The 20,888-nt window shown below is 59.9% G+C and overlaps 1 protein-coding gene across 6 annotated transcripts in view; it reads left to right on the top strand.

The window, feature by feature from the left end:
- MEGF6 (multiple EGF like domains 6) overlaps positions 1-20,888 on the top strand; it is a 104,107-nt gene that overhangs the window by 64,322 nt on the left and 18,897 nt on the right. For all 6 annotated transcript variants that reach the window (XM_068985837.1, XM_068985838.1, XM_068985841.1 and 3 more), the window contains 10 exons: positions 3,648-3,770; positions 13,037-13,162; positions 14,094-14,216; positions 15,692-15,814; positions 16,143-16,280; positions 17,447-17,566; positions 17,925-18,047; positions 18,574-18,744; positions 19,078-19,209; positions 19,929-20,057. In XM_068985837.1, coding sequence (XP_068841938.1) covers positions 3,648-3,770; positions 13,037-13,162; positions 14,094-14,216; positions 15,692-15,814; positions 16,143-16,280; positions 17,447-17,566; positions 17,925-18,047; positions 18,574-18,744; positions 19,078-19,209; positions 19,929-20,057 — 1,308 coding nt within the window. The remainder of the gene's footprint in view (positions 1-3,647; positions 3,771-13,036; positions 13,163-14,093; positions 14,217-15,691; positions 15,815-16,142; positions 16,281-17,446; positions 17,567-17,924; positions 18,048-18,573; positions 18,745-19,077; positions 19,210-19,928; positions 20,058-20,888) is intronic.

Genomic DNA, 20,888 nt, shown 5'->3' on the forward strand with positions numbered 1-20,888 from the left:
TGTGGAAAACTCTGAAAGAGATGGGAATACCAGAGTACCTGACCTGCCTCTTGACAAACCTATATACAGGTCAGGAAACAACAGTTAGAACTGGACATGGAACAACAGACTGGTTCCAAATAGGAAAAGGAGTACATCAAGCCTGGATATTGTCACCCTGCTTATTTAACTTCTATGCAGAGTATATCATGAGAAATGCTGGGCTGGAAGAAGCACAAGCTGGAATCAAGATTGCTGGGAGAAATATCAATAACCTCAGATATGCAGATGACACCACCCTAATGGCAGAAAGTGAAGAGGAACTAAAAAGCCTCTAGATGAAAGTGAAAGAGGAGAGTGAAAAAGTTGGCCTAAAGCTCAACATTCAGAAAACGAAGATCATGGCATCTGGTCCCATCACTTCATGGGAAATAGTTGGGGAAACAGTGGAAACAGTGTCAGACTTTATTTTTGGGGGCTCCAAAATCACTGCAGATGGTGACTGCAGCCATGAAATTAAAAGACGCTTACTCCTTGGAAGAAAAGTTATGACCAACCTAGATATTATATTCAAAAGCAGAGACATTACTTTGCCAACAAAGGTCCGTCTGTTCAAGGCCATGGTTTTTCCAATGGTCATGTATGGATGTGAGAGTTGGACTGTGAAGAAAGCTGATGGATGTGAGAGTTGGACTGTGAATAAAGCTGAGCGCCGAAGAATTGATGCTTTTGACACTGTGGTGTTGGAGAAGACTCTTGAGAGTCCCTTGGACTGCAAAGAGATCCAACCAGTCCATTCTGAAGATTTCTTTGGAGGGAATGATGCTGAAGCTGAAACTCCAGTACTTTGGCCATCTCGTGTGAAGAGTTGACTCATTGGAAAAGACTCTGATGCTGGGAGGGATTGGGGGCAGGAGGAGAAGGGGACGACAGAAGATGAGATGGCTGGATGGCATCACTGACTCGATGGACGTGAGTCTGAGTGGACTCCGGGAGTTGGTGATGGACAGGGAGGCCCGGCGTGCTGCGATTCATGGGGTCACAAAGAGTTGGACACAACTGAGCGACTGAACTGAACTGAACTGAGGATTCCATTGTATGGAGCCCTCCTCCCTCGCTTACTTGTGTGATGACCTTGGACTCACCTGAAAGCTCCAGGATAATCTCTCATCTCACCTGCAAAGTCCCTTTTGTTGTGTAAGGCTCCAGGATTACGATGATCTCATCCTCTTTTCGGGGTTGGGGGGCCCGTTATTCAGCTGACCACACCCTCCTTAAGAACTGAGCCTGGGCTCCTCGGGTCACAGAATGACTGCAGTAGCAGTCACAAGGTCGTCAGTGGGTCTGGGCTCCAGGTCATGGGCGGTGGCTCAGAGCAGCTGTAACCTCCCACCAGGTGGGCCCCCTGGGAGTGGGGCCAACTAGGTTTCGGTCACTCAGTCCTGCCTTGCTTTCTGAGTAAACTGTTTCAGTAGAGGGGCCTCGATCTCAGAGCTGGAGGGACCCCAGCAGGAGGTCATCTGCCTGCCTACCCATAAGCCGGGAGGTGGAGGGGGAGGCCTTGAGCTGTGCCGCTGGGTCCAGGTAATCTGGACAGGCTGACAGCAAACCATGGGCACTGGGAAGCCTGGCTGGGCCTCATGGCCCCCTGCTTGTGCTGCTGATGACGGTCACTGTAGCGGGCAGGGCAGCTTTGGAGGTGAGAAGGGCTCCCAGGTGCCAAGGGGCTGGTCTGGCAGGATTTAGGCAGGAGCCTGGGGACACCTCTCGGGTCTAAACGTCCCGTCCTTGCCACAGGAGGGCGCTGAGAGTGTGGTCACATGGGTGGGGGTGGAGGGGGGCCAGCCGTCAGCGCTGCCCCTTAAGGAGCCCTGCTGATGACAGGCTTACCTGCCCCACCTCCCCCACCTGCTGTCCCAGACTGCCCGTCAGTTTGGTGTCTCTGTGGCCCTGGGGCTGCTGGCTCCCTGCACATCCCCTCAAGGACGGGGCCCCTTGTATGGGCTCTCCGCCTCAGCCAGGTACCTGAGGGCTCAAGAGTGCAGTGCCGCTGTGGTTCAGCCACTCCCCAAGGCCAGCATCTGAGGTGACCAGCTGAGAGGTGGTTTGGGAAGCCAGTGTCCCCGTTGGTTGGTCTGCTGCACACCTGCTGCTGGGCCAAGTCTGGAAATGACAGCCTCTCTGTCCTTCTGTCCTGCCCGGCGAGGCCACTGAGACACACTGAGGCCCAGTCAGTCCACCCACCCTCTCAGCGCACGTGGGGCACTCAGACTCTGCTGAGCCCTCACTGTATGCGCAGTGCTGTTCGCCATGCAGTCGCTTTACGTTTCAGGGACCTTGAAGGGGTCACAGAGAGAGGAATCTGAGCTCAGAGGGGATGAGGTCTCCTTTCTGAGCCCCTTGGGTGGCGGCTGCCCAGCGGATGTGGGTCAGCCCACGGTCCCCCCACCACCACTCAGCTGACTCCCTCACTGGAAGGCCCTGGATCCTGATACCTCCCACTGTGCCCTGGGTCCTCTGGCCCTGAGACTCCTTGGGGATCCACTGGGGGCTGAAAACACTTTACCTTCAATCTTCCACCTGCTAATCATTCTGGTATCATTCCAAGTAGGACTCCCCGGGTCACCGTATTTCCAAGGAGGAGTTCTCTTGGTCTCATCTCCTCTCTGAACAGCCTTGGGGCTTGAGGGGCACCCTGGGGTTCTTCCCAGGGTGGTTATGGCTTGTGCATGGAGCAGAGGCCAGGCCTCCTAGGGTCGTCTCGGGTCGTTCCTGGAGGGACAGGCGCATGGATGGAGTCAGGGTTTCTGTCCATGGGAGGCACGACCTGGTGGGCAGGCTCTGGGGATTCCCCAGGAGGAGCCCTGGCCCTGTGCCTTTGACACCCTGCAGAGGTGTGCTCGGGTGGCTGGGGCTTTAGGAGGGGGGCCTCAAAGGTGGGTGTTGTTAGGTAAAAAGACGATCAGGACACCAAAAAAAAAAAAAAAAAAAAACCGTCTAACATGCTTTTTAATGGCGAAATGCCACCAGGTGGGGTTCCTGGACCCAAACGAGGCAGGTCAAGGAAGTCCACGCCCGGACCATGTTAGAAGCGGCTTATATAAGTTTGTTGTGAGGGATGGTCAGGACGGGGGTTTGGATAGGTCACCAGGCCGAGGCGTCGCCGGCTGATAGGTCCTTTTGCATGACTGGGATGGGGCGGCTTTAGCTGGCGAAGTGTGCTGTCACTGGTCCCCGAGATCTGGGAGGCTCCTTCCGTTAGGGACGTCCCCCGCCAGCGGGGGAGAGAAGGGGCGGCCCATCATGGCCCCCGGGGTCCGACCTTACAGGTGTTTTCATGGGAACGATGAGTGAGAGCTGGAGGGTGCAGTTACAACGTGTAGTGTGGACCTGGGGGATCATTAAGCAGAATTAGAGGTGGCTCTTCCTCCCAGGTGGGCCCCACGTGTTGGAGACTGGCCTGCCTTCTCTCCGCTCTGCTCTAGCAAGCATGGATGAGGGACTCAGGACTGTGGCGGACAGCGTGGCCTGAGAAGGAGGAGTCCCGACACCTGGGCAGGGGCAATGTCCTGAGAAAAGGGGGCCGGACCTGCTCCCTGGGGCCAGCGCAGAGCGAGGCCGCCGTGTGGTTCTGTTAACCCCGGCCCCGTGTCCTCCCGCTCCCGCAGACGTGGACGAGTGCCAGGTGCACAACGGCGGCTGCCAGCACCGGTGTGTGAACACCCCAGGCTCCTACTTCTGCGAGTGCAAGCCCGGCTTCCGTCTCCACGCGGACGGCAGGACCTGCCTGGGTAAGCAGTCTCCTGGGCCAGCGTTCCTAACCTCAGCTGTCACCCCACCCTTCTGGGTGTGCCCAGGTTTAGGGGGTCCCTGCCCTCCTGCACTGAGGGGCCCCAGGGGGCCTGTGTGCTCAGTGCAGCCGCCGTTACAGTGGCTCTGTCCTGCCGAGTGTGGCGTGCCAAGGGGCCCTCATCACACATCGTGGGCCCTTGCCAGAACCACTCCCGTGAGGTCCCCGGCACTCAGGTGGTGAAAGAACATGTCCTGGGCCCGGGGATCTACGCTGAGGCTGGCCCCTGGGTCCCTGGGCACTGTGACCTGGGCTGAGTACCCTCAGTGGTCACAGCCGAGTCTGGCCAGGGTGCCAAGGCCACTTCCCAGGGTACTCCCGCAGTGGGGAGGAGCCCTGGGCCGCTGTCCCCTCCAGGGCCCTCTGCTGCAAAGGCTGCGGGTGTCCATCTGCAGGGATGCAGCTCCGGCTGTGCTGCCCCAAGTGGGGAGACTTGGTGCCTGCTGGTTGGTGGTGGGGGTGCCCTGCATGGGGCAGGGGCAGTGTAGGGCTGCTCTTGGTCTGCAGAGCTGGGTTTCCCAGGCTCAGGCTCCCCCATCCATCTTGGAGAGCCTGCGGGTGGGGGTGTGACAGGCAGGGATGTGGTATTAGGGTATTAGGGTATTAGGGATGAGGTAGGGTATTAGCCCTTACTTCCTCTGTGGGGTCTTTGTCTGTGGAGGATGGGCTCGATGGGGGCGCCTGGGGCCACTGATGGTTGGCTCCAAAGAGAGAAGGGGAGCGTGGGTGCTCACTGGGCAGAGCGTAGAGTGTAGAGTCCAGGAGTCTGGCAGTGACCGGTGGCCATCCACTGCCCTCACGCCCCCACCCCCAAATCCCGGCTGCTCTGGACACAGGTGTCGCAGGCATGGCTGCCCCTCCCTGCTGGCCACTTTGTCTGGCAGGCTGCGTGGGGTTGTTCTCTGGGGGCTGGGCCGGTGGTCACCTTCCCTGGCCAGGGCTCTCTCCCTGGCTGTGGCAGGGAGCCCCTTCTTTCCACCCTGGAGACCCAGAGCGGGCCCGGGTGGGCTCTGAGCAGCCTCCTTCCTGCACGCCTCACTGCTATGTGGCAGGGCGGCCCGCCAGCCCTGGGGGGCCCTCCCGGGCAGACAAGCTCACATGTCCGGGCCGCCACTCAGGGAGCGAGGCTGCTGCCCTGTAAAGTTTCAGAGCTGGAAAGTGGAAACAGATGCAGGAATGTTGTGATGTGCTTCAGGACAAATGCAACGGGGTGCAGCCCGGCTGCTGGTCCCCGGGTCCCCTGTATTTTCCCTTTCTCTGGGGCAGGTTCCCCTCGGAGAAGGGCATCCCTGGGGGCTGGTCCAGGGTGGGCTGGGCTGGGACACCCTCCTGTCTCCCTGGATCCCCCTAGTCCACCTGATAGTGGTCTTCACTGAGCTGCCAGAATGGGTAAACAGCACGCAAAGGGGAGGGTGCCTGTCAGGGCTTTGGGAGGATTGTGGCAATCTTTAACAGTGGCCTTGAGCTGCTGGCTTCGGGCAGCCCAGGAGGAATACCCCGCTCTTGGAGGGGGATAGCCTCCTTCGGGCAGCCCAGGAGGAAACCCTTGCTCCTGGTCCCCTAGCCCAGCCCAGCCCATCACCATGCTGGAGCCCTTCACTGGGAGATGCCTGGGCTCGGGGCTCCCGAAGTCTCCATCTGTGGTGTTTGCTTACATCATCGACTCAAAGGACATGAGTTTGAACAAACTCCCGGAGATGGTGAAGGATGGGGAAGCCTGATGTGCTGCAGTCCCTGGGGCTGCGAAGAGTTGGACAAGATTGAGCGACTGAAAACCAGTAACAACACTGGTCTTCTAAAGATCTGATGCCGGGACCCCCAGTGTGGTCTGCATAGCCTGGTATGAGGCTGCTGGGACACTACCACCCCCTCTGCCTACCACCGTCAACTCTGTATCCCCAGACTGTATGGTCCCCAGGACCTCAGGGGGTCTGCAGCTCTCCTGGGTGCTTGTGCTCACCTCCTGGCCACCCACCTCCTGGCTGCTCCTGCCAAAGGGGGCAGGTGAAATACCCACATTCCGCGACTTCCAGTCGCAGTGGGAAATACACACTGTGTCCCCTGCACACACTCACTCACACTCACGCACACCTGTGGGCAGATTCTGAGTGTCTGAAATTCCTGGGAGCTGACACCTGCAGGCCGACCCCCAGGTCTCTTGGGAGTGATGTGGGTTTGTCAGCCCAGGTCTGCTGGGGGCTGCCTTCCCTGTGGGCGGCCTGGGCTTTGCTGAAAAGTTTCCAGAGCAGATAGGGGTCTCCTGGGGACTTTCTCCCAGGCAGAGCAGGAAGCAGTTGCTCTAGGGGCACCCTGCCCTTCTCCCTGAAGGGCCCCTTTGGGTTGTGGAGGGACCCTCCCCGGTAGCAGAGCACCTGACCTACAGCCCTAGGATGGGTAGGGCAGCCGAGCACCAGATGAGGGGGGTCCAGGTGGGGCCCGGTGAAGGGCACTGCCTGGCCCCTGCCAGGCTGCTGGAAGTCCCTGCTGCTTTGCTGAGAGGTGTAGGACCTCCCCGCTTCTCCAGGACTCCCAGGCAACAGGGTATGGCGAGGAGCTGGTGACCTTGTCTGAGGTTCACAGTGGGGGCACCCTCTGGGCCCAGCCCACCCTAGGGTCTCAGCAGACATTGATGGGAAGATCAGTGTAGGACTGGGCCCCTCCCCAGTTGTCCCCTTCCCCACGCAGGCCAGCTGCAGGAGGGCTGCACAGCTGGAGCACAGCTGCCCTGGACCCCCTCCCTGGGGCCTGCTGGGATCCTCTGGGCGACGGGAGAGGTGCTCTGAGCTCTCCTGGGACTGGCGGGGCAGGCAGGGGACAGGTCCGGGCACCTCCCCCTTCAGCAGCTTGGAATGAAGGTTATAGAAATGCTAGAGGGTGAGAGTAAAGAAGGTGCCCACAGGGATGTGACAGGCCTTCCTCCATACAGGGTGGGAAGGCCCTCCGTGCTGGGAGCTCTCAGATTGGTGTGCATCATGGCACCCAGGGATCTGGGAAGTCTTCAAAGGTGGTTTTGCTTAAGGGGGGCCTTGAAACAGACAAGGGGAGACTTGAAACACTCTTTCAAGTTGCTTTAGAGGCAGGGAGAAGACAGAAAGCACACAGTCTTCCTGTACCCCTACTTTGTAAAAGGCCCCTTGCAAATAACATGCAAAAAGTTTCCATTTTTAAAGTGAAGATTTGCAGGAAGGATCTTACCATCAGCCTCAAAGCCCCTGAGTGCCTCATGTGTGACCTTGGCTGCTCTTGTCCAGCCTGGCCCCAAGAGAAAGAAGCAGAAACAGCCTGGTGTCCTGGGTGCTCCAGCTCCAGGGAGCCCCCTGGGTTTGTCCCCACCCCCGCCCCAGCAGGCTCTGGGGTGGGAAGAGGTGGGCAGAGAGAGGCCGAGGGCTGGTCCAGCCTGCTTCTCACCCTCAAGGATGAGGAGCTGGCCCCTGTCCTTCCCCAAACTGTGGGAAATGGAGCTGCAGAGGGCTTTGCTGGGCAGCGAGCCTGGTGGAGCCTGCACTTTTCTGTGCCACGCAGTGTGCCCAGGCAGACCCATGGAGACCGCTCCCGGTCTTTGGGAAACCCTCCTCCTCTGGGCTAGGGTGACTCCTGGATCCTGGCCTTGAATGTCCCCCATGGTGAGCAGCACACCCCCGTCTGAGGGGCCATGATGTCACTGTCAGTGAGTAGAGGGGCCCCTGTGACACCCAGGGGCCAGGCCCTGGGGAGAGGCAGGTCCCCTCCTTCTCTCGGCTTCAGGCCTGTTGAGTCTTTTGGATGGACACTGTGGGGAGGATTCTGCTGTCAGCCTGCACCCCTGGTGGTCTGGAGTCAGATGGCCCCCACTGCAAGAGCCCCTGGAGGAGGAAAAGGGAACCCACTTCAGTATTCTTGTTTGGAGAGTCCTGTGGACAGAGGACCTGAAAGGCTACAGTCCATGGGGCTGCAAAGAGTTGGACGTGACTGAGCAACTGGGTGCACACACGGTGCCCACAGTATGGGGAGGGTCTTCCTGCACCCCACCTGCCTTTGGGTTCTCCCTCAGGGTTGCCAAGTGGCCTCGGGGCAGATGCTTCCCCAGACCTGGGTCTCCCCAGTGAGGGGACAGCAAGGTGTCTGCACAGGGTCCCACAGCCTGCTGTCCCCTGACTCCTTGACAGGAGGCCGCCAGGGCCCCGGAGGCTTCGTTGGCAAAGCCACAGGCAGCAGAGGGGTGGAGACTGCTAGGTTCTTTGGCAGAGTTCATCCCTGCAAACCACAGACGCAGTTCTGGGCACGTTTTCAAGTCAACTCCAGGCCCGAACCAGGCTGCAGTTTCTGAAAGTGCCTTCCCAGCCCCAAGGGGCCGCTGAGTCTGAACGGGGAGCAAGAAGGGCCACCCTGTCTGAGGCCATCCTGGGAGGTCCAGGCCCTGTATCTGCAGGCTCCCAGTGCCCACGGTGGGGGCAGGAGGGTCGCACCCTGACCTGGGGAAGCCAGGGCAGTGGCCACAGACCCTGGGCTGGATGCAGAGACCCTGTGGGGAAGCAGGGGCAGACTGGGGCCTCAGGAGGTGAGGGGTTAGAGTCAGAGAGTTGATGAGGGCAGAACCTAGCAGGGAGCACAGTGTGGGAGTGGGGAGAGGTGTGAGAGTGCAGATGACCTTGGAATGTCAGAGCTGCAGAACCCAGGTCCTCACCTGTGAGTGCGTGTCCTGAGGTGGGCGGGCACTGGGCAGGGCAGCTGCAGGGCCTGGGTCCAGGCTTTGCTGCTTTCTCTGGCCGGACCAGGAGAGCATGGGTGCTGGATGGTGCAGTCTGTGATGTGGGTGCCGGTGGGTGGGAGAGAGCGTGGCCCGTGGGTGGGAGTGACTGAATCCATGCTGCAGGGGAACCATCCCCCACCCCTCCAGGCAGTGTGGAGGCCCCAGCAGAGGGTCGGGGATGGGGCAGGACGCATAAGGCTGTAGGCAAACTGAGCTGCCAAGGGGTACCCGGCGGGCCAAGCCCACATGAGTCTCCCCCACTGGCTGAGCTGGCGGGCCACCCCTTTCCAGTCCTGCCATCCCGGCCCTGCGGCCAACAGAGGGCTTCCTAGAAGTATGGGCTGTATGTGGCTGCTGACCTCACGTGGTGTGAGGCTCTTGGGACCTGCAAGCCAAGCCAGTCTGAGGGCAGTCATTACGAACCCATGAAGCTGCCATCCAGCCTGCTCCGATCCACCGGCTGGGGTTGGAGGCTGGAGCACAGTGGGCTGGTGAGCTCAGCATGCTGCCAACAGGCTTGTCCTAACTCCAGCAGCCTGCCAGGCACAGCCCCTTGAATGACCAGCTCGGGCGGGCCAGCGTGCTGGTGTCCCAGGCCAGGGCCTTGCCAGGGGATCCGCCTTGCAGGTCAACTGTTCAGAGCCCTACCTGCACCTCCACAGCGCTCACACACACCTAATGCTGGGCCAGGTGGTACCACCTGCATCTTCAGCAGTGGCGAGCCAACCAGCATGGATGGAGTAGATCCTCCTCCCCCTAGGACATCTAGAAGGGCATTTCCTCACACCTGGCCCTGGGCTGGAGCGACCCCTGCTGGCGAAAGACGGAGTTGTAGCCTGCACCGTTAGAACCCGGGGCTTCCCTGGTGGCTCAGATGGTAAAGAATCAGCTTGCAATGTGGGAGACATGGGTTTGATCCCTTGGTCTTAAAAATCCCTTGGAGGAGGCAATGGCAACTCACTCCGGCATTCTTGCCTGGAGAATCCCATGGATGGAGGAGCCCGGCGGGCTACAGTCCATGGGGTCACAGAGTCAGATGCGACTGAATGACTGACGCTTTCACTTTCCGTTTCTGTTAGAACCTGCGAGTCCCCTGGTTCTGGTGCTTGCAAACTGGGAAGTGAAGGGGCAATAGTCGGCCCAGGCTGCCCTAACCAGTGCACCGACTGGGTGGCTTAGACACGGAAGTTTGTCTTCTCACTGTTCTGGAGGCTGACAGTTCTCACTCATGGTCCCAGCCAATCCAGTGCCTGATGAGAACATTCTTCCTGCTGTCTCCTCCTGTGGCCATGGGGACAGAGACAGAGAGAGACTTTATGTCTTTTCCATTTCTTTCTTTCTTTTTTTTTTTTTTTTAAGCTCCTTCTCATATTAGAGAAAGGGAGGCCTTTATTGTTAACAAATACTTTTATTTTTTTGGCTGCAACAATACTGAGGTGGGTTGCCATTTTCTATCCAGGGGATTTTCCCAATCTTTGGATCAAACTCAGGTCTCCTGCATTGCAGGGAGATTCTTTACTGTATGAGCCACCAGGGAAGCCAAAGAATATTTTTAGTTTAATTTTTCGGGCTGCAAGGCATGTGGGATCTTAGTTCCCTGATCAGTATCAAACCCATGTCCCCTGAATTGGATGCCTGGATTCTTAATCACTGGACCACCAGGGAAGTCCTTATACCTTTTCTTTAAAGACACAAATTCTGTTGGATCAGGGCCCCACCCTTATGACCTCATTTAACCTGAATTATTGTTGTCCAGTCACCAAGTCATGTCTGACCAATGGACTGGAGCATGCCAGGCTTCCCTGTCCTTCACTATCTCCCTGAGTTTGCTCAAATTCCTGTCCATTGAGTCAGTGATGCCATCCAACCATCTCATCCTCTGCCACCCACTTCTCCTGCCCTCAGTCTTTCCCAGCACCAAGGTCTTTTCCAATGAGTTGTCTCTTCGCATCAGATGGTCAAAGTATTGGAGCTTCAGCTTCAGCATTAGTCCTTCCAATGAATACTCAGAGTTGATTTCCTTTAGGATTGACTGGTTTGATCTCCTTGCTGTCCAAGGGACTCTCAAGAGTCTTCTCCAACACCACAGTTCATTATTTCACTTCCAAATATGGTCACATTGATGGTTGAATTTTAGAAGTGCACATGTGAATTGCAGGGTTACACAAATATTGGTCCCCTTAGGGGCTGTGGAACCCCCTCGCTCCTGTGTTCTGACAAGCTTGCAGCTTCAGCTCTGAGCCTGGCCCATTCGGGAATGGAGCAATGGTGTGTGGACTCCACGGCTATGACTCACAGTGACCTGAGGGCCTGGAAGCTTTATCCCCAGCTCTAGGCACTGGGCATGCAGAGGCTGGCCCTCCCCTGAGCTACACAGCCCAGCGTCTGAGAAAAACTACCTTGCTCAGCTTTCCGGGAATCCTGGGCACAGGATGTGCGAGATGATGATATGGGACTTGGCTCCCTCGAGTGCAGCACTGCTTGGGGGCATCTGGAACGTTAGGACTTGTGCAGCAGAGCAAGAGACTCGGGCCAGTGTTGGGGAGACTCAAGCCTGCATGGGGAGCTGGACACCTCCGTCGCCCACCACCTGCCTGGGATTTCTCCCCCGGTGGGCTCCTGTGGGCCCAGTACCAGGTCACCCCTGGGCCCGTCTCGGCGGTCCTGCCATAGCTCTGTGGGACGTCCTTGCAGCTGCAGTGTCTGCCCAGATGTTCCCCTGGCCCTCTCTCCGTGTGCCTGCCCGGCGCTGCCAGGAGGGGCTTCTGCTTCTTGTTATGAGCTCTGAGCAGAGATGCAGTTGGTGCTGTAAACACAGACAGTGCCCCAGGAATGGGCCAGCTCAAGCCATGCTTGGAAGCCTCTGGAATTGATGCCAGTGGGTTAAGCAGAGCTGTCTCAGGGGAGGAAGGCGGGGCCTTGGGGGTCAGCGCAGAATTGGGCGTGGTTGGCTGCAGAAGGGGCCTAGAGGCTGACTGGGACAGGAGACGTGGGCCATCCTGCTTGCCTCCATCCGACCCTGGTCTTGGGTCTCTGCTGCTCCCCCTCGACACATGGCAGAGGCAGATGTGGCCAGGAGACAGAGCCCACACTGCGCCCCGGGTGTTCACCCCACCCCAAGAGCAGGGCTGGCTCGGCCCCGGGGGTACCCTCAGCTCCAGTTCCTTCCCCACACACTCCTCGTGCGGAACCAGCAGGATGGCGAGTGCTGGGTTTTGGCTTTGGGGAGCATACTTGCTTTGAAGGAAGCCTTGTTCTTGGCAGACGCTGTGGGCCTGGCCACTCTGAGCCCTGAGGCTGTTCACTTGCTCTGCGTGCAGACGCGGCTGCTCCCAGCTCCATGGGCCTCAGTGTTGGGGTGGGTCGCTCCTGGACCCCAGACCCACTGACAGTGAATAGCCTCTCCAGACTCGGGCCCTGAGGCCCCCCTGAAGTCTGTGATGACAGAACAGGTGGCGTCTGGGGGTGAGTCCCTGTCCCCCGCTGGTCGCAGTGTTTAGTTCCAGCACTCAGGCTTGCTCTGCCCCAGGCCCGCTGGGCAGTGATCTGCACCTCCCCGTGGTGCATTCTTGAAGCTTCACTGCAGAGCTGGGGACCTGTCCCTCCCTAACCACAAGGCCACTACCAGCGACTTGGTGGAGCTACCAGAGGCCAGGTGTCTTCCCTGGGTGCCCAGTGCCCCCTTCCTGGGCATAGCCTCAACACATCCACACAGGACATAGGCACCCACTTGGCTAGCCTGACCCATAAGAGCCTTGTTCTAGGTGGGCCTGAGCAGGAACACATGGACCCCTGGCATCCTAGGACTGGGATGGGGGTCCCTGGCTCTGGCCTCACCAAGTGCTCTCCCCACAGCTGCTGAGAGGGGTGGGGTCTCGGTGAGGTCAGGTGGGGGTGAGGCCCCACCTGGGGTGGGCGGGTGCTGCGGTGCTCCAACAGGAGCTTGTGGCTAGGCCCGCAGGTCGTAGTGGCTGTCCATGGAGGCCCATGCCTGCCCCTCTGCCCTGGCCTGATGACCAACAGTGGAGTGTCTGGGTCTTCCCCAGCCCCTGCTGGCCTCCTGTTCCTCCAGGGAGCCTCCCAGCCTGCTGGACCCTGAGCCCCGAATGCCCTGACCCTCAGCAGGGCCTGGTGTTTTGTGCTCTGTGCCCGGGGTTGGGGAGGGGGCTGGGCTTCCATTGGGTGCTCTGCAGTGCCTCCCTACACTCAGTCCTGGGGCAAGCTGGGCCAGAGGACCCAGATTCGGATCATGGCCCTGTGTGTCCCGTGTGTGGGCCGAGAAACAAAGCCAGGCCTGCGACCTGGACGGGAGCTGTGTTGCCCTCTCAAAGCCCCTGCTTCTGGGATGCAGACAGGAAGGAGGGAGGGGCTCGGAGGTGCCAGAAGCTTCCTGCAGGAGGTGCTCCGAGCCTGCCTGGGGTGGAGCCCTTTGGCTGAGCCGTCCTCCTGGGGTGACCTGACTCCTCTCGGGTCCCCAGCCATCAACTCCTGCACCGTGGGCAACGGTGGCTGTCAGCACAACTGCGTCCAGCTCACAGTGACCCAGCACCGCTGCCAATGCCGGCCCGAGTTCCAGCTCCAGGAGGATGGCAGGCGCTGCGTCCGTGAGTGTCCCAGGGGTGAAGGCAGGGGATCAGGGCTGGCCTTCCACTGGGACCCCCGGCCCATTCTCCATGCTCCCTCAGACCTGCCCGGGGATCATGCAGCCCACGTCCCTCCCTGCTTGGCCAGTGGTGTTGCAGGAGGGTCTGGGGTCTGGTCCATGTCGTCGCCCTTGGTTGACCTGTGATCACACAGGAGGCTCCTTGGCTGCGGAGAGTGATGGGGCATCACCTAGCCCCCCTGGGCCCTGGGGAGGAAGCCCGTCAGGCTGTGCTCTGGGATCTCACATCTTTGGGGGCAGGAAGCTCAGGATGGGGGTACCGGGATGAAGAGGAAGGGCATCCTGTATTGTCTCAGTTCTGAGGCCTGCCCTGTCCTTGGCGTGGGCATGCAGGCCCCAGCCCTGGCCCTTGGGCAGAGGAGACTGCCAGGTGCTGTCTGGCTCCTTGCCCTGGGGTCCCAGGGCTGTGGGTCACGGAAGGGGGCCTCTGCTGACAGAGAAGGTGGAGCAGGCCCAGGAGACCCCTGAGAAGTGGGAAGGGATGGGTGCAGGGCTGGTGCTGAGGGAGTCCCTCCCGCCCTACCTGGCCTTACAGGTCCCAGGGGATCAGGACTGAGTGTGGGCAAGCGGTGGGGCAGGGTGGCATGAGTTCATGGGGCTGGAGCTCTGACAAAAAGAGAGGTGGGGAGCTGGCCATGTGCCCGCTGCCTGACCAGGGCAGGCTTGGCTGGTGCCCTCTGTCTTCTCTGGAGGAGTCTGGGAGTGCCTGGGGCTCCCCTGACCCCTAGTCCACGTCCCAGCCTGTCAAGACAGAGCAGGAGGGGTGAGAGCTCTAGGTGGGGGCTCACCAGAGGCCCTGGGATGGGGACCCCAAACCTGCTGAATCCTCCACGTCTGCCCTTTGCCCCCATTCCTCCTGGCCATGACTGCAGGGAGAAACCCGTGCGCGGACAGGAACGGCGGCTGCATGCACAGGTGCCGGGCACTCCGGGGCCTTGCCCACTGCGAGTGCCATGCAGGCTACCAGCTGGCAGTGGACCGCAAGGCCTGCGAAGGTGAGACGCCCTCCCTGTGCTAGGGCCAGTCCAGGGGTCACCTCCCTGCATCCCCCTTCAGGGGCCTGTGTGTGTGTGGCCAGTTCCCGTGTCGTCCTAGGCTGACCTGGGATGATACAGGGTCATCTCTAGGACTGGGGTTGGGGAGGCAGGGTGGAGGGTGGGAGATGGAGAGGAGGGGTGGGAGCTCAAGGAACTGCTCCCAAAGAGAGTCCCGTGTCTGCAGGAAGACAGTTCTCAGGGTGCCTTGTTAGTTTTAAATATTGCTCTTAGGTGTTAGCTAAGCAGTACCTGCTTGTTAGGGCTTTCCTGGTGGCTCAGTGGTGAAGAACTCACCTGCCGAGGAGAAGATACAGGTTTGATCTCTGGGTTTGGAAGATCCCCTGGAGAAGGAAATTGCAATCCATTCCAGTATTCTTGCCTGGAGGGCTACAGTCCATGGGGTTGCAAGAGTCATCAGAACTTAGCGACTAAACAACAACCTGCTTATTAGAGAAAGGGTCATTACTGTGACCCGAGTGACATCCCCGAACCAGTTTCCAGGTTGTCTCTAGGCTTGTTGGTTAATGGGTGCATAGAGCATCACCCCAGAGCGTGGTGGGCACAGCTTTTTAGAACATGCTCCGACCTCATGGCTGCACGGGCGTCCACTGTGCAGTGTTAGTTGCCCCATCTCAGGGCTCGGGTGTCGCTGCTCCTCCCTGTTACACGTGGTTCTGGATGAGCAGCCTGGGCCTGTCCCCCTGACTCTTGGGGTGAGTCTCTGAAGTGATGTGGTGCTTCCAGGGCATGCAGTGGTCATTTCCCGAGGCATCCTGCCCGATGGCCATCAGAGAGACAGGTCTGTGAGTGTAGAAGCTTGTTCCACATCACTATCAGGAAAATGTTCTAGGTCTCACTGCCAATGTGATGGGCATGTCCTAGCATTCCGGATGCAGTGGCTTCAGAGAACCCAGTGGGAAATGAGGCTGAGGGTCAGCTTCATTCCAAGGACTCTCAGGTGGTGGGATTGAAGCAGTCATTGGAAATGCTAGGTCCTGAGGCCAGTGCCACGTGGCCACAGGGAGGAAGCTGTAGCTTGACCCTGGATGAGAGTGTGCTTTCTCCCGCTGGCCCCCGGAGGCCAGTGGCGAAAGGCCCCTTCTGTGCCCGGCCTCGATGGGGGGTGCTTGGCAAGTGCAGACACACACATCTCAGGGACCGTGGGCTCAGAGAGGCGGAACAGCGCCCACTGCTGCTGGTGGGGCCTGAGCCCAGACTTCCAGCCGTGCCCTCCTCGCCCTGGGACAGAGCACAGCTCTGCACCTGGAGTGTGTTGGTGAAAGCAAAAATGCTCAGAGCAAAGCAGGAGAGGGCACCGGGGGCCCCTCTTGGCATGGGATGCCTGGGCCCTGAACCCTTGGAGACCACCCTTGGGGGCCCAGCCTTCCAGGCCAGTGGTCAGAGCACCCCTCACCTGCGATCTCTCCCATCAGATGTGGATGAATGTGCCACAGGCCTGGCCCAGTGTGCGCATGGCTGCCTCAACACGCACGGCTCCTTCAAGTGTGTGTGCAATGCGGGCTACGAGCTGGGTGCTGATGGCCGGCAGTGCTATCGTGAGTGGACAGTGGGTGGCAGCACCACTGGACGTGGAGACGCCACATGGCTCCCCAGCCCCCAACAACTGTCGGCTCGCTTTGGCCGAGGGCCAGAACTGCCTTGTCAGTTGAGGGCGGCGCTGGGCCTGGGGGCTGACTGTGGGTCCTGGGAGGATGGGGGAGGACAGAGGGACCCCAGTAGGACAGGGTTCCAGGGTCCACTGGGCCCTGGAGCTCTGTGCAGCCTGTCTCCCAGGGGACTGGCAGCAGCTAGGGCGGGAGGACCATGCCAGCTCGGGGCGTCACCCCAGCCCTGGTCCCACGTCTCTGGTGGCTCTGGCCGCAGGGATCGAGATGGAGATTGTGAACAGCTGTGAGGCGGACAACGGCGGCTGCTCCCACGGCTGCAGCCACAGCAGTGTGGGCCCCGTCTGCACCTGCCCCCGTGGCTACGAGCTGGACGAGGACCGGAGGACATGTATCGGTGCGAGTGGCCTCCTTCCCAACTGCCGTCCCCCAAGCCAGAGGCTCGCTGCCGCCCTGGGGCAGTGCTCGGGTTTGATGCTGTGAATGGGAACCTCCCTTCTGTTGCCCCCAGTCCCGTTCCCTCAGCCTCGGGCAGGGGTGGGGGTGGTATGAGGGGGCCTGGTGAGAGACAGCATCACGACCCCGCTGAGCACCCACCACCCATGTCCACCTGCAGTTCTCAGCTGCTGGGTCAACACCCACGTGCTGTGACATGTGAGCATCCCCTCTGCATCAGCAGGTACTTCCTAGCACCTGCCACTGCCTACCTTGCTCTCACAGCAGGTGGGGCAGCCCTGGGCTGCCACCTGGGTCCCAGTGTGTCATGTGTGCAGGGCCGGGGATGTACCTGGGTGCCTATGTGACTGAGGGCGAGTATGTGAAACTCACATGCAGGTGTGTATACAGTCATGTGCAAGTGTGTGTGTGTGTGTGGTTGCCAGCAGGTAGTTGTGCACGGGTGTGCATGTGGTTGTGTGCAGGTAGTTGTTCATAGGTGTGCATGTGGTTGTGTGCAGGTTGTGCGCGGGTGTGCGTGTGGTGTGCAGGTAGTTGTGTGCAGGTGTGCACGTGGTGTGTAGGTGTGTTTGTGAGGTGTGCATGTGGCTGTGTGCAGGTAGTTTGCGTGGGTGTGCGTGTGGTTATGTGCAGGTAGTTGTGTGCAGGTGTGCACCTGGTGTGTAGGTGTGTTTGTGAGGTGTGTGTGTTGTGTGCAGGTAGTTGTGCGCAGGTGTGCACCTGGTGTGTAGGTGTGTTTGTGAGGTGTGCATGTGGTTGTGTGCAGGTAGTTGTGCACGAGTGTGCGTGTTGTGTGCAGGTAGTTGTGCATAGGTGTGCGTGTGGTTGTGTGCGGGTGTGCGTGTGGTGTGCAGGTAGTTGTGTGCAGGTGTGCACGTGGTGTGTAGGTGTGTTTGTGAGGTGTGCGTGTGGTTGTGTGCAGGTAGTTGTGTGCAGGTGTGCGTGTGGTTGTGTGCAGGTAGTTGTGTTGCAGGCGTGCACCTGATGTGTAGGTGTGTTTGTGAGGTGTGCGTGTGGCTGTGTGCAGGTGTGTGCACACACCCGTGCTGTGGACAGCGTGCACTTGGGTGGCACTGGTGCTAGCTGGTTGTGGTGTGTGCCCTGCAGATGTCGACGACTGTGCCGCCTCCCCGTGCTGCCAGCAGGTTTGCACCAACAGCCCCGGCGGCTACGAGTGCAGCTGCTATGCCGGCTACCGGCTCAGTGCGGATGGCTGCGGGTGTGAGGGTGAGTGCTGGGCGGCTGGGGCAGCTGGGGAGCGGGCCGTCCTAAGGGTGACACGGGGTGGGCTCTGGCCCCCGCCCAGCACTCTGTCTCTGGGTGTTGGTTTAGCGCCTGCATCTGCAGGCCTGTGGAGGCCTGCCTGTTCCCTCCCCCGTGTGGTCACTGTCTTCTTCTCTGGGCTGGGCCTGCACCCCCGACTGCCCCCGGCCTGGCCTTTCTTGAGCAGGAGGCCAGGAGGGTGGCTGTGGCGTGGGTGTCACCCAGCAGGTCCCCATCCCATGGGGAGGGGTGGGGCGGGAGGACCGCCCCGAGGCTCTGACCCCTGGAGGATGGGTGCCAGTGTCCCTGGGTTTGCCTGCAGACGTGGACGAGTGCGCCTCCGGCCACGGCGGCTGCGAACACCACTGTGCCAACCTGGCCGGCTCCTTCCAGTGCTCCTGTGAGGCTGGCTACCAGCTGGACGAGGACCGCAGGGGTTGCACCTGTGAGTCTCCACCTGGCCCCATGGGACCCTGTCTTCCTGCAGCACTGGGGCCCTACTCCCTGCTTCCCAGCTGAATGGACCTCACCTCAGGCCCTCCCACCGTGGGATGGGCTGGGGGTGGGTGGGTGGGTTGGAGGGGCTGGACAGACAGGAGCCCCCAGGCAGGTGTTAGGGGTCCCAGTGGTCCAGCTTTAGCCCCTCCCCGACTAGAGGAGGGACTTCATTCAGGGACTGAGGACCACGTCCAGAGCAGAGGGCTCTTCTGTCCCCACGCCCGCTCCACACTCAGGGTCCCTCTGGCTAGTGTGGGAGCCGGGACAGCTGGGGCGGACATGGCGAGACTCAGGTCCTCAGGGCCTGGAGCCTCCTCTGTCCTGAGAGGTAGGCTCGCTCCTGGTGACCAGGGTGAGGAGAGGCACCAGGGTCTGTAGGTGGGGGTCCCCGGGTGGCACCGAGGGGCAGGGGAGTCAATCCTGAGGAAGACAGGTGAGCGGCAGGGGCTCAGTGGCCCTCGTACTCTGCCCAGCCCTGGAGCTGCCCGAGCTGGTCCTGGACGGCCACCTGCCCCTCGGGCGGCCCCCTCTGCACATTGCGGTGCTCCAGGACGAGCTGCCCCCTCTCTTCCAAGACGACTACGCCGGGGCTGAGGAGGAAGAGGCTGAGGCACGGGGCGAACACACGCTGCAGGAAAAGTATGGTGAGAGGTGGGCCCGTCCCCGGGCTTCTGTGCCAGCACCCCCTGGGCCTGGCTGCTGCCCAGCCTACGGTCTTGGGCATGAGGAAGTCTTCCTGTGAGTGCCTTGTTTGCCAAGGCTCAGAGAGGCCAAGAGGCTTGCTCAGTCTGCCCAGTGTGTCTGGGGCTGAGCCTGGCTGCCCACTTAGGGCCCTTTCTGGCCCCTGTGTGGCCGCCTTGTCTCCATTCACCCGCGTGGGACCTGCATGGCCCGAGGATGCCCTGTGTCCCCTTCTCTGGGTATGGTCCAGGGCCGGGGGCCAGGCTCTGAGGCTCTTCTCTCAATCCGTCCCCCAGTCTGCCTGGACAACACCTTTGGCCCAGACTGCAGCTTGACTTGTGATGACTGCAGGAATGGGGGAACCTGCCTCCCCAGCCTGGACAGCTGTGACTGCCCTGATGGCTGGACCGGGCTCGTCTGCAACGAGAGTGAGGCTACTATGGGAGCAGGGCCGCGTGGGGGACAGGGCCCAGGAGCCCAAGGACCTGCATGGCATGGACAGTCCACTCCTCCTACCGTCCTGGGCAGGGGCTTCCCAGGTCCTTCCATTCACTCATTCCTTCAGGGTCTCCCAGCTGCCTTCTCCACGCCAGGTTCTCTTCTAGGTGCTGTGAGACCCTGGGGGCTCACAGAGCCTGGTGTCTGCCCCTCACAGATGTCACAGTCAATGAGGGTCCAGCCACAAGCAAGCCAACAACTAACTGAGACAAAAAGGGGTCTGATGAAGAGCAGTGGGTGGGCAGGCCAGTCATGCTAGAGTCTCCGGGGGGACAGGTGACTTCCTCAGGCCACACAGCAAGTGGGCAGCTGAAGCACATTAGAACACTGCTCTCTCCCAGCCTCTGTCCAGGGCATGTCCACTCCCTGCCCAGCGACCCTCTAGTATCAGAGGCCACAGTGACTGAAAGTGCTGGTTGAGAAGGTGGACCTGTTGGAGTAGAGGGAGAGGATGCAGGATTGATGAGTGATGTCTGCCGTGCATGTGGGCGGGGTTCCAGGGCACAAGTCCCGTTAGGTGCTGCTCTGGGAAGTTGCTTCTGAACTGGAGGCTTGACCCCCAGGAGGGTGTTTGTATCTCTGGAGGGGTTTCTGAGTGCAGGGTCCTTTTGCGGGCCGACGACCCTGAGCTCCTCTGTCCCCCTTGCAGCTTGTCCTGCGGACACCTTCGGAAAGAACTGCAGCTTCTCCTGCAGCTGTCAGAACGGCGGGACCTGTGACCCTGTGACAGGGGCCTGCCGCTGCCCCCCAGGGGTCAGTGGAGCCCACTGTGAGGACGGTGGGTGCAGCCCCTCCTTGACCCCTGGGTTCATCCTTGGGGTGGAGGTGAGGGGCAGGCACCACCTCTTGGCTCCTAGTCCCCTTTCTTCTGCAGGGGTGGGGAAAGTGACGGTATGGTAGAGGAAGCCCCTTAGTGCAAGAAGCACTGAGTTGTTATCGTTGGCTATTCTCACAGGGCCTGACTATCGCAGGTGGTGAGGACTCGTGGGAAGAATAGCACTTTTGTAACTGGGTCCCCTGAGAGGTAGTGAGCTCCGTGTTCCTGGAAGCATTCAAGGAGAGCTACATGATGGCTGGGTGGGGTTTGCAGAAGGGAGCATGCCTGGGCTGTGGCTTCTTGGGATGACACTAACATCCTTTCTAACTCTGAAGTTGCAACATTTTTGGAGGAACTGGAGTCCACAGAAGTTTCCCAGGTGCCTGATGCTTCATTGTAAAGTCTTCAGACCTTTACATTTCTGCTATTTTTGCTGGCAAGTATAGCTAGTATATCAAGGACTTCCTGTCTTAGCAGCGATGGCAACAATCGGTGGACCGTTCCCAGGGCCTAGGTGGCCTGTGTGGGGTGGCAGGGCAGGTCTTTCTGCTTCCTCCCTCTGGTCACCTTCTCAGCTCGGTCAGCATCCCTGTGTTTCTTTTCCTGAGATCTGCCATCCCTACCCTGAATGAGAGCTGAAAGCACACTGCCTGTTGGAAGCTGTATGTGTGTTGTTGTTCAGTTGCTAAGTTGCGTCCGACTTGTGACCCTGTGGACTGCAGCACACCAGGCTCCTCTGTCCTTCACTCTCTCCCAGAGTTTGCTCAAACTTGTGTCTTTTGAGTTGGTGAT

The sequence above is a fragment of the Capricornis sumatraensis genome, chromosome 14 (assembly GCF_032405125.1).
Source record: "Capricornis sumatraensis isolate serow.1 chromosome 14, serow.2, whole genome shotgun sequence".
Taxonomy (NCBI): domain Eukaryota; kingdom Metazoa; phylum Chordata; class Mammalia; order Artiodactyla; family Bovidae; genus Capricornis; species Capricornis sumatraensis.